The sequence below is a fragment of the Pteropus vampyrus genome, unplaced genomic scaffold, assembly GCF_000151845.1.
Source record: "Pteropus vampyrus isolate Shadow unplaced genomic scaffold, Pvam_2.0 Scaffold7, whole genome shotgun sequence".
Taxonomy (NCBI): Eukaryota; Metazoa; Chordata; class Mammalia; order Chiroptera; family Pteropodidae; genus Pteropus; species Pteropus vampyrus.
Window position 1 is genome coordinate 13,130,064 of NW_011888788.1, and position 11,295 is coordinate 13,141,358.

Sequence of the window (11,295 nt, forward strand, 5' to 3'; positions counted from 1 at the left end):
CAGGAAGGACAGAAACCAGGGCAGTCCCAGAAACCTAAGCAGCAGGAGTTAATGGCACTGCCCTTGGAATGACCCAGCTCCAAATGAATTCATCTCTAAGCCTCAGGAGTCATGTTTCTGAGAGGGCGTTGTGATGGCCACCATGGTCACAAGACCATCGACTTGACTGACGGTCCTACCGAGACCACACTAATGGAAAGGAAAATCAAAGTGTCTGGAGACATAGCAGTACTCCCATCAGGTACAGTGGTTCCTTGTGGAAGTGATTCTTAGCTCCGGGGATGGGATCCCCCTTAGGGGCATGGCTAAATTTGGGGCAGACGGAGTGTTGGGTGAAGAGTTGAGTCCTTCTGGACGTTATTCTACCCTCTCTCATCCCCTAGCGCCCCTCTTAAGACTGCTGAGGATGGGGGGAGGTGATTCTCAAACATCTTAATTTCTACCTAAAATTCATCCACAATTTATCCACAGTTACTAGAGCTGAAGAACTGGAAATAGGGTTTCAAGAACCCTTTTTAATTGCTTACAAAGAAATCAAACACTCAGAATTTTAGAAATAGAAGAGACCCTATTGGTCACTTGGTCTTCCAGGGTCTTTTTTAAGCCACACATGTCATCCTTCAAACAAAATATCTCCAGGAAGCCAATGTATAGAGGTAAAGCACAGATGCTCTTCTTGAAGGACATGATGAGGGGACAGGAACCCCATCCACCCAGCAACCCTTCTCCCTCAGAGCCCCTTCGAGCAACTCCAAGAAACCTGAGGAATCTGCCAAACACAGCTCAGAGACTAGGGGGAGCTGGGGCCAGATTAATCTTGTGGGTCATAAAGATAGTTAATGGAGGTTAACGGAAGACCATGGGACTAGACTCTTGGGCTTCTCTCTACTAGACAAGAGTTGAGCGCTGAGTCATGATCCTATTCTGCCGGGTGCCTGCCATTCTTCCCCCATCTCTTTCTTAGGATCATGACAGAACAACCACTCTTGTGTCCTATTAGCCAAGCCTTTAAAACTGCTCATAGAGATAACAAAAAGCCAGCCAATATTTGTCCTTAAAAGAGAGATTAACCAGATGCTTCTGCAAGCACATTCTCTTGCTTTGAAGACAATCATCTGATAAACTGCCCCGGAAAACTCCCAAAGGTGAGTATGTGCAACTGGAATGTGCGGTTGCTGATATGTTGAGGAGAATGCATTTGGAAGTGTTTTCTTTTGTTTGCACCAGAACTCGGAAATGTGTAGACGCTTGTGTTTTTATTATGCTTTGGATGCTGTCAGCTGCATTTTCAAAAGCTCCACCAGCAGAAGCATCCAGATTTTTCTGATTTGAGACTCTGGTCAATAGCCTAATTTTAGGAAACATTCCAACCCTGATATTGTGTGTGTTTGAGATCTAGGTCGGTGGTTCTCAAAGTGTGGCCCCTGCACCATACCACCAGGGAAATAAATAAATAGCTGGCAGACCCCACGCCTACTGAATCAGAATTTCTGGGGTCAGGGCTCAGGAATCTGTGTTTTAACACGCACTCCAGGTGATGCTGATGCCCACTAAAGTTTCTGAGCCACTGATTGAGAGCACTCTTCAGAAATGGATTAGAGAAATAACTAGAATCCAATGTAGCCTTGAAAAATCAGCCTTGCCAACCCATTCACAGAGCTACTAAAATCCATTAAAAATCTCCCTGCTTGTATTTACACTCAGCCCCAAATTCAACCTCTAAGCAGCCCCACTAAAAAAAACAAACAAAAAACTGATGCTAAAGAATGAGTATTCAAGTCCATTAAGATTTCTAGTTAATTAATGCTCAATTTTTTTAAAAAACCAAACACTTTGATCCTGGAATTCGAAATCCTTTCCAAAATTTTCCAGTGACTTTCTTTCTAGGTGCTCAGGCTGGCCTGGAAGAAGGTGCTGGACGTGTGGAACAACTCTGCACCCTCCCTCTTCCCACTGCCTCATTTCCCTCTACATTCTTCCTCGCTCTGGCTCTGCCCTTCTGTTCTCTGAGCCTCCCCAACCCCAGCCTCCTCCTAAACATTTCTCTCCCAGTTCCTTCTCTTGCTTTTCTCCAGAAGTTCATTCTAGCCTCAGAGGACTTCTTAGGCACCTGAAGGTTTGTAGCCCTGAAGGCGAAAGCTTCATGCCCACCCTTCCAATCCGCAAACTCCCCTGCCTCTCACTCTCTTCCAGGCACATTAAAGATGTGTGAATTACATGGAAAAGCACCTGTGGCAACCATTAAATATTTCTTAAAATTGCTTTCAAGTGAAAGCATTTAACTAGAGTGAATATTTTTAAATTCTGGGAATTTCAAAGAAGAGAGCCTTAAAGTCTGTGCCTTACAGTTTTCTTAAGATAAGAAACATCAGACATTATTGGGAGATACATATAATGAGTCCTAGAGGTTACCAAACCCAAATACTTAAAAGTCATCAGGAATTCTTACTACATCAAAAGTCTTAAAGTCTGAATAACCTTGGCCATAGTATATAGGTAGTATGTTGAGGAATTTATTTCATTTCAAAGTGCATAGCAAACAGTGGCTTGCTTTAGTTTGCTTGGCTGTTAAAAATACAGGAGCTCTTTTAAAGGGACATTTAATTACATGGGCAGTATTAATATATGGCAGTTTTGTGAAAACAATAGTAATCAGTCCTGTACCTACTGTGATATTTTCCAAGTAAGAGTCAAAGACTAGGTTAACAATTCCTGCTGTACCCCCTTTCCCATGGCCACACCCAGGGATGTGAGACCAAAGGAAATGGGCACTGAGACTGAGCTGACAGCAAAAACCTTGCTGATCTGACATATGTAAGCATTCAAAGATTTGTTGACCAAAATCATTGATATGACCAGCCAACAAGATGTGAATTCTACTCTTCCATTTTCACCTCCTTCTTCTCATCTGACCATCTCAGTGGACAGAAAACCTTAAGGTCCAGCCTTCATCTGGCTGACCCCTGGAGGGACTACCTTAGTTTGGGTTCCTCAGAAGCAGACCCGGAGGAAAGGACTGGGTACACATTGTTTATCTGAGAGGCGATTCTAGGGGCACTGGTAGGGGAGGCGGGAGTGATACAGGAAAAGAAACAAAGCCAGTAAAGATGTGTAATGAGCAGGCCAACACTCTGGACAACGTGAGCTCAGTCCTGCCGGGGACTCTCTGAGAGACTGAGGAACTCACTTCTGAACTGTTGTTATAAGGGATGGGCCAACTGAGGGACTGAGAGACTGAGGGACTCGTCTACCTTCTCCTATCCCTCAGTGGCCAAGGGTTGCTCCTGGGGTGCTAACACCCACTCTTCTAAACTATGCCTCCTGCAGATCATGCATGTTTCCTAAGCCAGAGAGATAAAGGAAGGTGAAACTGTGCTCAGCATGTCTGCATGACCTTGTGGGGTGGCCCAAGGAAGATGGATGGGATACCAGCACTGAATGCAAAGGGGTCATCTTTACCCAGAGACTCTACTTTGTGCTTGTCTCCTGGGAGACAGAGATTTCCAACTATGACTGGGAAGAGAGAATGACTCATGGACACAAAAGACCCTACTTCTGCCTATACTTGCCATACAGATGGGCAGTGGGGCTCTGAAGTCATTTAACCTCACTGAGAGTGAGTTTCCTCACTGGTAAAGAGAGGGTGCTGGACTGGGTCATTTCTGGGGGTAAAACCAATAACATCAGGCTATTGTCAGGTTCCCACGAGCTGATGTAAGAACCTCTCCAACTTGCTGCATTTGCATGACATGTTGGTGATTTCTGCTATATCTAAGTGCTGCTTATACTATTATTAACCCCATATTTTCTTCAGATTGATTTGTTTATACTCACATGTATTTAAAAAGGAACCTTTTAATGTCATCTGCTGTAGAGAAAAAGTAATCATAAAAATAAATTTACAACTATTAAAAAGTTGTTCCTCCATACACCATCTAAGATCATCTCCCACTCCACCACGGTTAGGCACCCTAGTCTGGAGAAAATTAAGCTGCTGTCCATCATATGAAGTGCTTAATTATAACTGTGACAGGTAAGTCACAAACATTATTATGTCATTTAATTCTCACTAGGCACACAGACAAACATGGGGATGGTCGTGGGAACTATTATTGTTCTCATTTCACAGATTAAAAAGCTGAGGCTTTGAGAGATGAGGCAATTCACCCAAAGTCTCACAGATACTGAACAGTAATGTGAAGGATCCTATTAATAAGTTAAACACTCTTCCGCATGGCATAGCTCATTTGCAGGCAGAAGTGTCTTTCCAGGAAACAGCCACACTGATGCTCTGTGCTGACCCTTGCCCATGTTCTCAGTTCCCCAGAATTTTCATAACATTCTCGCCAGGGTGATACTTCAATCATCTACACAATGTACGTGAAGGTGTTACAGCCGTGTTCTCTGGGGGGTGAAATGATCGGATGCCTTTCCCTTATTTTTCATCATCTCTACTATATTATTTTTCTGCTGAGAATATGCATTGCTTTTGGAATAAGAGAAAACAACAGAAGATTTGAGCTTGTTTTTACCAAAGGTAAAAGAAAGGACTACATTCTTTCTCCCTCTTTTCTGAGTCGTGCACATGATGGCACCTGGTGAGTGACAACCTTAGAGGTAAGTCCAGAGATAGCTCTGCTTGCAGTAAGGACAAATACAAACCAAAATGTGGTGGTGTTGGGGAGGGGCTGGACTGGCATCTAAGTGAAGGGTGTGGGGTACCTATGTCCCTGAAGGTGATGGTCTGTAAGCAAGATGGTAGCCCCATTTGGCAAACTGGGATCGCTACCAAAAACAAGAGTGGGATGAACTTCAAGTGTCAGCAGAACAGCTGGGTGATGTCAGATGCTAATAAGGGCCAAATCTAAGTTCAGACTTCCAAAAGGCTTGGGGCCACAGCAGTGATGAACACAAGGCCAATCACTGAGCCTGTGTGCTGAGGGCTCTCCTGAAGCACACTCTCACCGCCATCTTTGTGTTTATATATGCCAACTGCCCTGAGGCACCTAGTTTCTATCAAAGAACCTGCATAATTATTGACAGCACCTCCTTTCACACAGTGTCCTGGTTTGGAAAATATATTATATGCTCACACAGAGAAGGGCATGGAAGTATCAGGCAGTAGATAACACAAAGAAAAATTCAGTTACCTCATATTTTAGTTCTGCCTTTCCCATCAACCAGCAGAATAATCACAGACAACTGAGGTTGGACAAAGCCCCAGAAAGCAAGTATCCTGAGCTAACTCTGTGTGAAGTGGTTTCCTGGAGTTCCATGTGGAAAAGAATCTTAAGGCCACATCTGGGCACAATAGGGAAAGATGCCATGTTTTACCAGAAATTTTGATGAGGTTATGGGCAGAGGAAGGAAAGAGAGGAGAAAGGGAGCTATGTGCCCTAAGTAAGCGATCCTTCAACTAAACTTTAGATAGTCTCCATGGGTCCTTCTGCTCTGACATTTGAGCTCTGAAATGATCAGGAAATAATGCTTACAGCTATTTGTCCCTGGTTTGTCTAACCTCTGTGGTCTAGGATTATTCTGCTATTTGGTAGGCAGGTTCTCCTGACTAAAGCAGAAAATCCAAACCATCAGGATCATGATGGAGGATCAGAAGAAGTAAGCTGCCCTTGAGAAAAACAACTCCACACAACCTCTGCAGAAGGGTCTCCAGCAAGAAGATAAGGATCCCTGGTGCCCCCCACGTGGCTACTTTGAGAGTGAGAAAATTGACAGGAAGTGGAAATTTCTTCCTCTGCTCCCCAAAGAGTTTTCCTGTGGAGGAATAATCTCAAGGCTCTTAGCCAACAGGACAGAGGTATCACTGCATCCAAATAAGCATGGCTCAAAGCAAGTGTCCTCGTAAGGCTGGTATTTGGGACCAGGATGTCTGAATGGCAAAACAAAACCGGTCACTGTAATGCTGGTACATTTTGATAGCCCAGTACAAGCAATAAGCTTAATAGTCTAGGTTCTCTCTCAAGACCCTGTATTTTGTGATAGAGGAGTGTGTGTCTGGACATGTGAGTTCACACAAAGATTTAGCTGAAATTACAAAGTCAAGAAAGAGAGTGACAGCAAAAGAAAAAGGCGAATCCTGAAATAACACAAAGAAGAGGTGTGGAAAACACTCATCACAGTCATTTCGTTCAATCCTGTCATTAACCTGCTCAAACCTAAAGATGTGCTCGGCTCACCTTGTTAAGTCGCTCAAGCATCTCTTTTAGCAGCAGTTGACACTCACATTCGTTTTCATACCTGCAAATTGGACACATAAGCCAAAGTTGAGCAGCTTCCGTGATTTCACAAATGTTGATCACACAATCAACATTAAATTTAACCTGAGATGAGTTCTATGCCTTCTCTTTAAGGACCAGGTCCTAATTTTAAAGGAGGAGCTAATGCTGCATTTCTGAGCCCACTGCTTCCCAACCTCTTTAACATCATGGCACAGGTAGAAAGTGCTGACATGGGTACCACACATGGGGTAACTGCAAGTGGAAAATGGAAGAGAAGTCACCCGGCCTGGAGGCCCAGCCCCAACCCAAGCACCTTCCTTCCAGCCACACCAAGGATGAGGGAATCCCATCTCGGCACACCAGTAACTCAAGTCTGGGAAGCTGCCCTGCATAAGCTACAACGAACACCTTTACCCTGACTTCCTCTGGGTTTCCTATACTATTGTATTTATCGACAAGATTATCTGATTTCATGCCTCTCTTAGTTTGGAGTCCATGCTTATTTGGATGCAGTGATATTTATCGACAAGATTCTAGATTATGCCATTTCATCCTCACAAAACTCTGGGAAAAAAGCAGCTATTGTTACCACTGAAGGGATTCAGAACAGGCCTCCCCAAAATGTGCCACTCTGGCATATGAGTTGTTGAGGTAAAGGCAGTCAAGATTTTATGGGCTCAGGAGAAACTTTTACCTCTCCTTAAAGAATCTAAATAGATATCACCAGAAATAATGCTTTAGGGCAGGGCAATCTACTAGTTAGTGAGCATCTGCTCTTCTAATCACCCTGCAATGACCCTCTGAAGTCTCAAGCTGCCTTACCTCATCCTTAGCTCGGAATGTCATATATACCCCAATTTCCCTGTCTTTGAGTGTGTGAGATATGTGAGGTCTCTGACTCTCACGTATGTGGGGTTCCTATCCGTACACAGGTAATTAAATTTGGTTATTTTCTCTTGTTACTGTTTCACATAGATTTAATTATTAAACCCACCAAAAAAACTTAGTAGGGTAGAGGAAAATTTCTTCCTCCCCCATACCTCCATGAGAAAGATTAGAAAACTGAGGTTGAGAAACGGGCCCAACGTCTAAGGCAGATGTTGCCAGCATGTCACCCTCATCCTTGTGGCATCATCCCTGCACACCAAAGACCTGCTCTGAGCTGGGGGGCAGGGCAGGCTGGTTAGGCCAGAGAGTCATTTCTCCTGGCAGGAAGGTGAGCAGGTACATGGATACCCCAGCTTTCTTGCCCTCCACTGGGACAAGCGAGGTGTGTCCGCCACTCTGCAGGTTAGTCCCAGTTGCCACAGTGATAACAGTGCACTCAGCATTAACTGCCTTCCCTTCCTGTCTCACTTCCTCACTCTTCCGACACGTGCTTCCTGAAGTCACCTCCCAAACAGCTACTTGCCTTCAAATCCCTCTCTCAGGCTCTACTTCTGAAGGACTCCAAACTAAGAGAGGCGTGAAATCAGATAAAAACATAGTTGCACAAGTTTTACATTTCACACCAGGATATCACATTTAGCAGTTTCTTTTGTGTGCGGCTCTAATGGAGCCAGAAATTTTTTTTAATGGTTAATTTTGAGAATAAAATTGTTAACAAAATCTAATTTTCTCATTGCTTTTTCCTGCTAGAAATATCTAAGAAAATCTGTAGCTTGAAAATAGGATCGATAACATATTAACATAATTTTCATACCACTTAATTATTAAATATAAAATATTAATAAGAATTCATAATACATTCATATACATATTAGTGAATGTATAAGTGAATTCGTAAAGTGAAAATAACACTTTGGCTTCAATTATCTGATTATTTCACATAATTATTTTGGTTTTCTGCAATTTAACTGACTATACTCACTATTATATTTTTATAGTTTTGTTTGCTTTTAGTCTTATTTTATTGAGTGTTTGTTTGAAATGCGGAAGACCCGATTTTAAAATTATTCAACTATCCAAGTAGAAAATACGCCTAACAAGGTTGCATACAGCTACCCATTTCTGCATTATTTTCACCTGCTATGGTTAGTCATCAACTCCCCTCTGAAATGTGAAACCATACTTAGTATGTGTATACCCACGCACGTGGACAGGTATGATTTTTTATAATAATTTTCAAATCCCACTAACCTAGTCAGAATACCAAAACTTTTCCAAGGGGGCAATGGGAGGTATAAATCAATAGGAATTATTAAATAAATCACAGAGCCTGAAGAGACTGCTCCATAATGGACATATAACTCAGAATCAAGTGAAATCAGGAAAAAAATATGGCCACTTTTTCAATGAGGGCCACTCTTTCAATGAGGGCATTTGCCCAGCTAAATCACAGTTGATTGTGGCCTGATGACCAGGTGAAGGCTATTTAGGGATCTAGGGGATCCTGCTTTCCCATGGAGCTGGGTGTCTGTGCCAGCACACACTTCCCTCTGTTTTAGAGAACATTAGCTGTATTTGAATAAGGTCCTAGGTCCTATCACTGGACCTCATTCCACAGGAACCCAAAAATGGCTTCTCGCCACAACACACAGTGTTCTAAAAAGAGTATGGGTCCAGGGCAAGAAAACCTGAGTTAAGTCCTGCCACCCAAAGGCCATCTGCAAGTCTGTTTTCCCATGAAGGAGTGAAACCAGAAACAGAAGGACTGATAGGAATGGAATCAATGATTATGATCTGATAAATGCTCTAGAAGACACAAGACACATATTGAAACAATTTCCAGGTGTTGGCTGTGATGCAGTGAAGACAATCAGACTTAGCATGCCCAACACTTCCATCCAGTCCCTGTGTAGCAATTCACTAGCTTAATGTACTTGCACCAAATCTCCACAATTCCAGGCCTCAGTTTCCTCATATGTTAAATAGGTACCGGCACTACCATCAATAACAGGATGAGGCTGTGAGGATTAAATGACATCAATCTATCTCAAAAATCTCGTACTGAGCAAAAGAAGCCAGAGACATAAGACACTAGTCATATTCCATTTTTGTGAAATTCTAAAACAGTCAAAATTAATCTATTGTGGTAGAAATGAGACCAATGGGTGCCTTTGTTTTGTTCTGTTTTTTCGTTTTGTGGGAGGTGGTAACTAAAGATTGACTAAGGATAGAAGGGAACTTTCTAGGGTACAGGATATATCTTGTTTGTTTTGGTAGTTACATGGGTACATACATTTGTCAAAACTCATTGAACTATGTACTTAAAATCTGTGCATGTTATTGTGTGTAAATTATACCTAAATTTTAAAATACATTAAAAGTAAAGTATACCATTTCATGTAAACCGTCAAGTGCCATCAAAATGGAAGCTAGTCTTATCTTTGGGAAATGCACCACATTCGTGCCTTTTGCACGGATGAAGTCATCTGTCGCTGGCGTAACAGAAACGTCCCTCCAATCCTAGGTGGCTGCCCGCTCCCAGATTCGCGCTGCGGGGGCCGCCCCCACCCTGCCTCAGTTTGCCGCCACGGTCGACGCTTACTTGCTCCTGAACTCGTCCAGCGCGCGCTGCGCCTCCGCGCCCTGGCGCTCCAGCCGGGCGCGCTCGGCTGCCAGGTCCCGGGCACGCTGGCGGTTGCCCTCGACGTGGCGGGCGAGGGCATCCTCCGGGCCAGCCAGCTCTCCCAGGCGCTGGAAGGCGTCCAGCTGCCGCCGGAGGACTGCGTGGCGCTGCTCAAGCGCGCGGGCCCGCTGGACATGGGCGGCTACGCGCTCGCCAAGGCCTTGAAGCGCCGCCAGGGTAGGCGCCGAAGCCCGGCCCTCGACCAGGCGGTCGGGCGCCTCCTCTGCGCGCTCGTACTGCTCCTTGCGGGTCTGGAAGACGTAGCTGCGCCGGTACATAGCTCCTCTGCGGGCGGGCGCACGCAAAGCCGGCTGCGGGGGGCCCCTCGCCCAGCCAGCAGCCGGCTAAATAAACATCGGAGGCCGCTGGCACGCTGCTGGGACGTTCCAGAACTGATCAGCTGTTGGGCTCAACACAGTGCTCAGCCTAGGGGAGAATAAAAGAGCAGCAGGCTTGCTTTTGTGAGCTGGATTAGTGGACCATGCAGCTCTGGAGGTTGGAAGGTTAAATTAAGCAGTGAGGTTTTTGTTTCGTGATAAAGTCTGTTGCTGTGTGATTGAACGGAGAATCAGGAGGCACAAGAGAAGCATGACATTCTTTTGACTGATTACACTGGAATTGTGAAGGAAGTCCAAGGGAGCTTGATAAAGTTGGACTAGCTCAAGAGCCCAAAGACCCTTATGTCTTTTCCCTCTTTCAGTCAAGATCTTAATTATATTTATATTTAACAATACCGTTTTTTTTTTCTGATTACTTAAGCAATTCTTTTTCATAATTGCAGTATAACTTTTCATTTAGGAGCCCTCCTTATGGTAGGGGTTCTTAAGTATGGATGCAAAATAAAATGCCACATCTCAGTGAAGTGGAGGTTTGTTACAAATAGTAAGTTTTTACTGCTACTCGTGCATATTTGTGAAGCATCTACTATTTGTACAAAAACTTAGGAAATATGCCCAGTTATCATTATTATAATGTCACCCTTGCTTTCTTGGATTCTGACATCCTTTTTGGATTGGAAGAAACAAATAGAGCTCCATCAAGATATTGGCATAATAGTTTCTCTGAACTAAAGAAAAAAAATCCTTACAGCCTAAGATTTAACAAGTTGCCAAACTCTCAATTAGAGAATATAAAAGAATTTTTTGGTCACCATGTTTCATTGGAAATAACAAAGCTAGGCTTTGACAAATTTAAAAGTGAATTGTAGAAGTTGAAAGAAATTAATAGCTTTTGATGAGAATGTTCCTAAATATAAATATTTTGTCATATCTCCAATTTTAGAAATCATTATCAAAAGGCTCTTATTTTTAAAAAAAGATTAGTACCATATGTGGATCGTACAAAATTATACTATAAAGTCATGGTCAAGAAAATTACACAGATCTGTGTTGGTTTATTAGGGTTTACTGTTACTCCAAAAAGACTGTAAGATAATAGATTCAGTCTGGAATGAAGCTCTGTAAGGTCCCAAGTTGTGCTGGTGGTATG

General features: G+C 43.4%; 1 protein-coding gene across 4 annotated transcripts in view; it reads right to left on the minus strand.

Annotated features, from left to right (window-relative positions):
• The window catches only part of BFSP1 (beaded filament structural protein 1), a 36,201-nt gene extending 25,819 nt beyond the window's left edge, over nt 1-10,382 (minus strand). For 2 of the 4 annotated variants that reach the window (XM_023537508.1, XM_023537500.1), the window contains exons 1-2: nt 9,727-10,382; nt 6,195-6,255 (exon numbers count right to left, since the gene is read on the minus strand). In XM_023537508.1, coding sequence (XP_023393276.1) covers nt 6,195-6,255; nt 9,727-10,085 — 420 coding nt within the window. In that variant the 5' untranslated portion in view covers nt 10,086-10,382. The remainder of the gene's footprint in view (nt 1-6,194; nt 6,256-9,726) is intronic. The other 2 variants (XM_011370426.2, XM_011370433.2) reach the window with 2 other exon arrangements.
• Between the last annotated feature and the right edge of the window lie 913 nt (nt 10,383-11,295).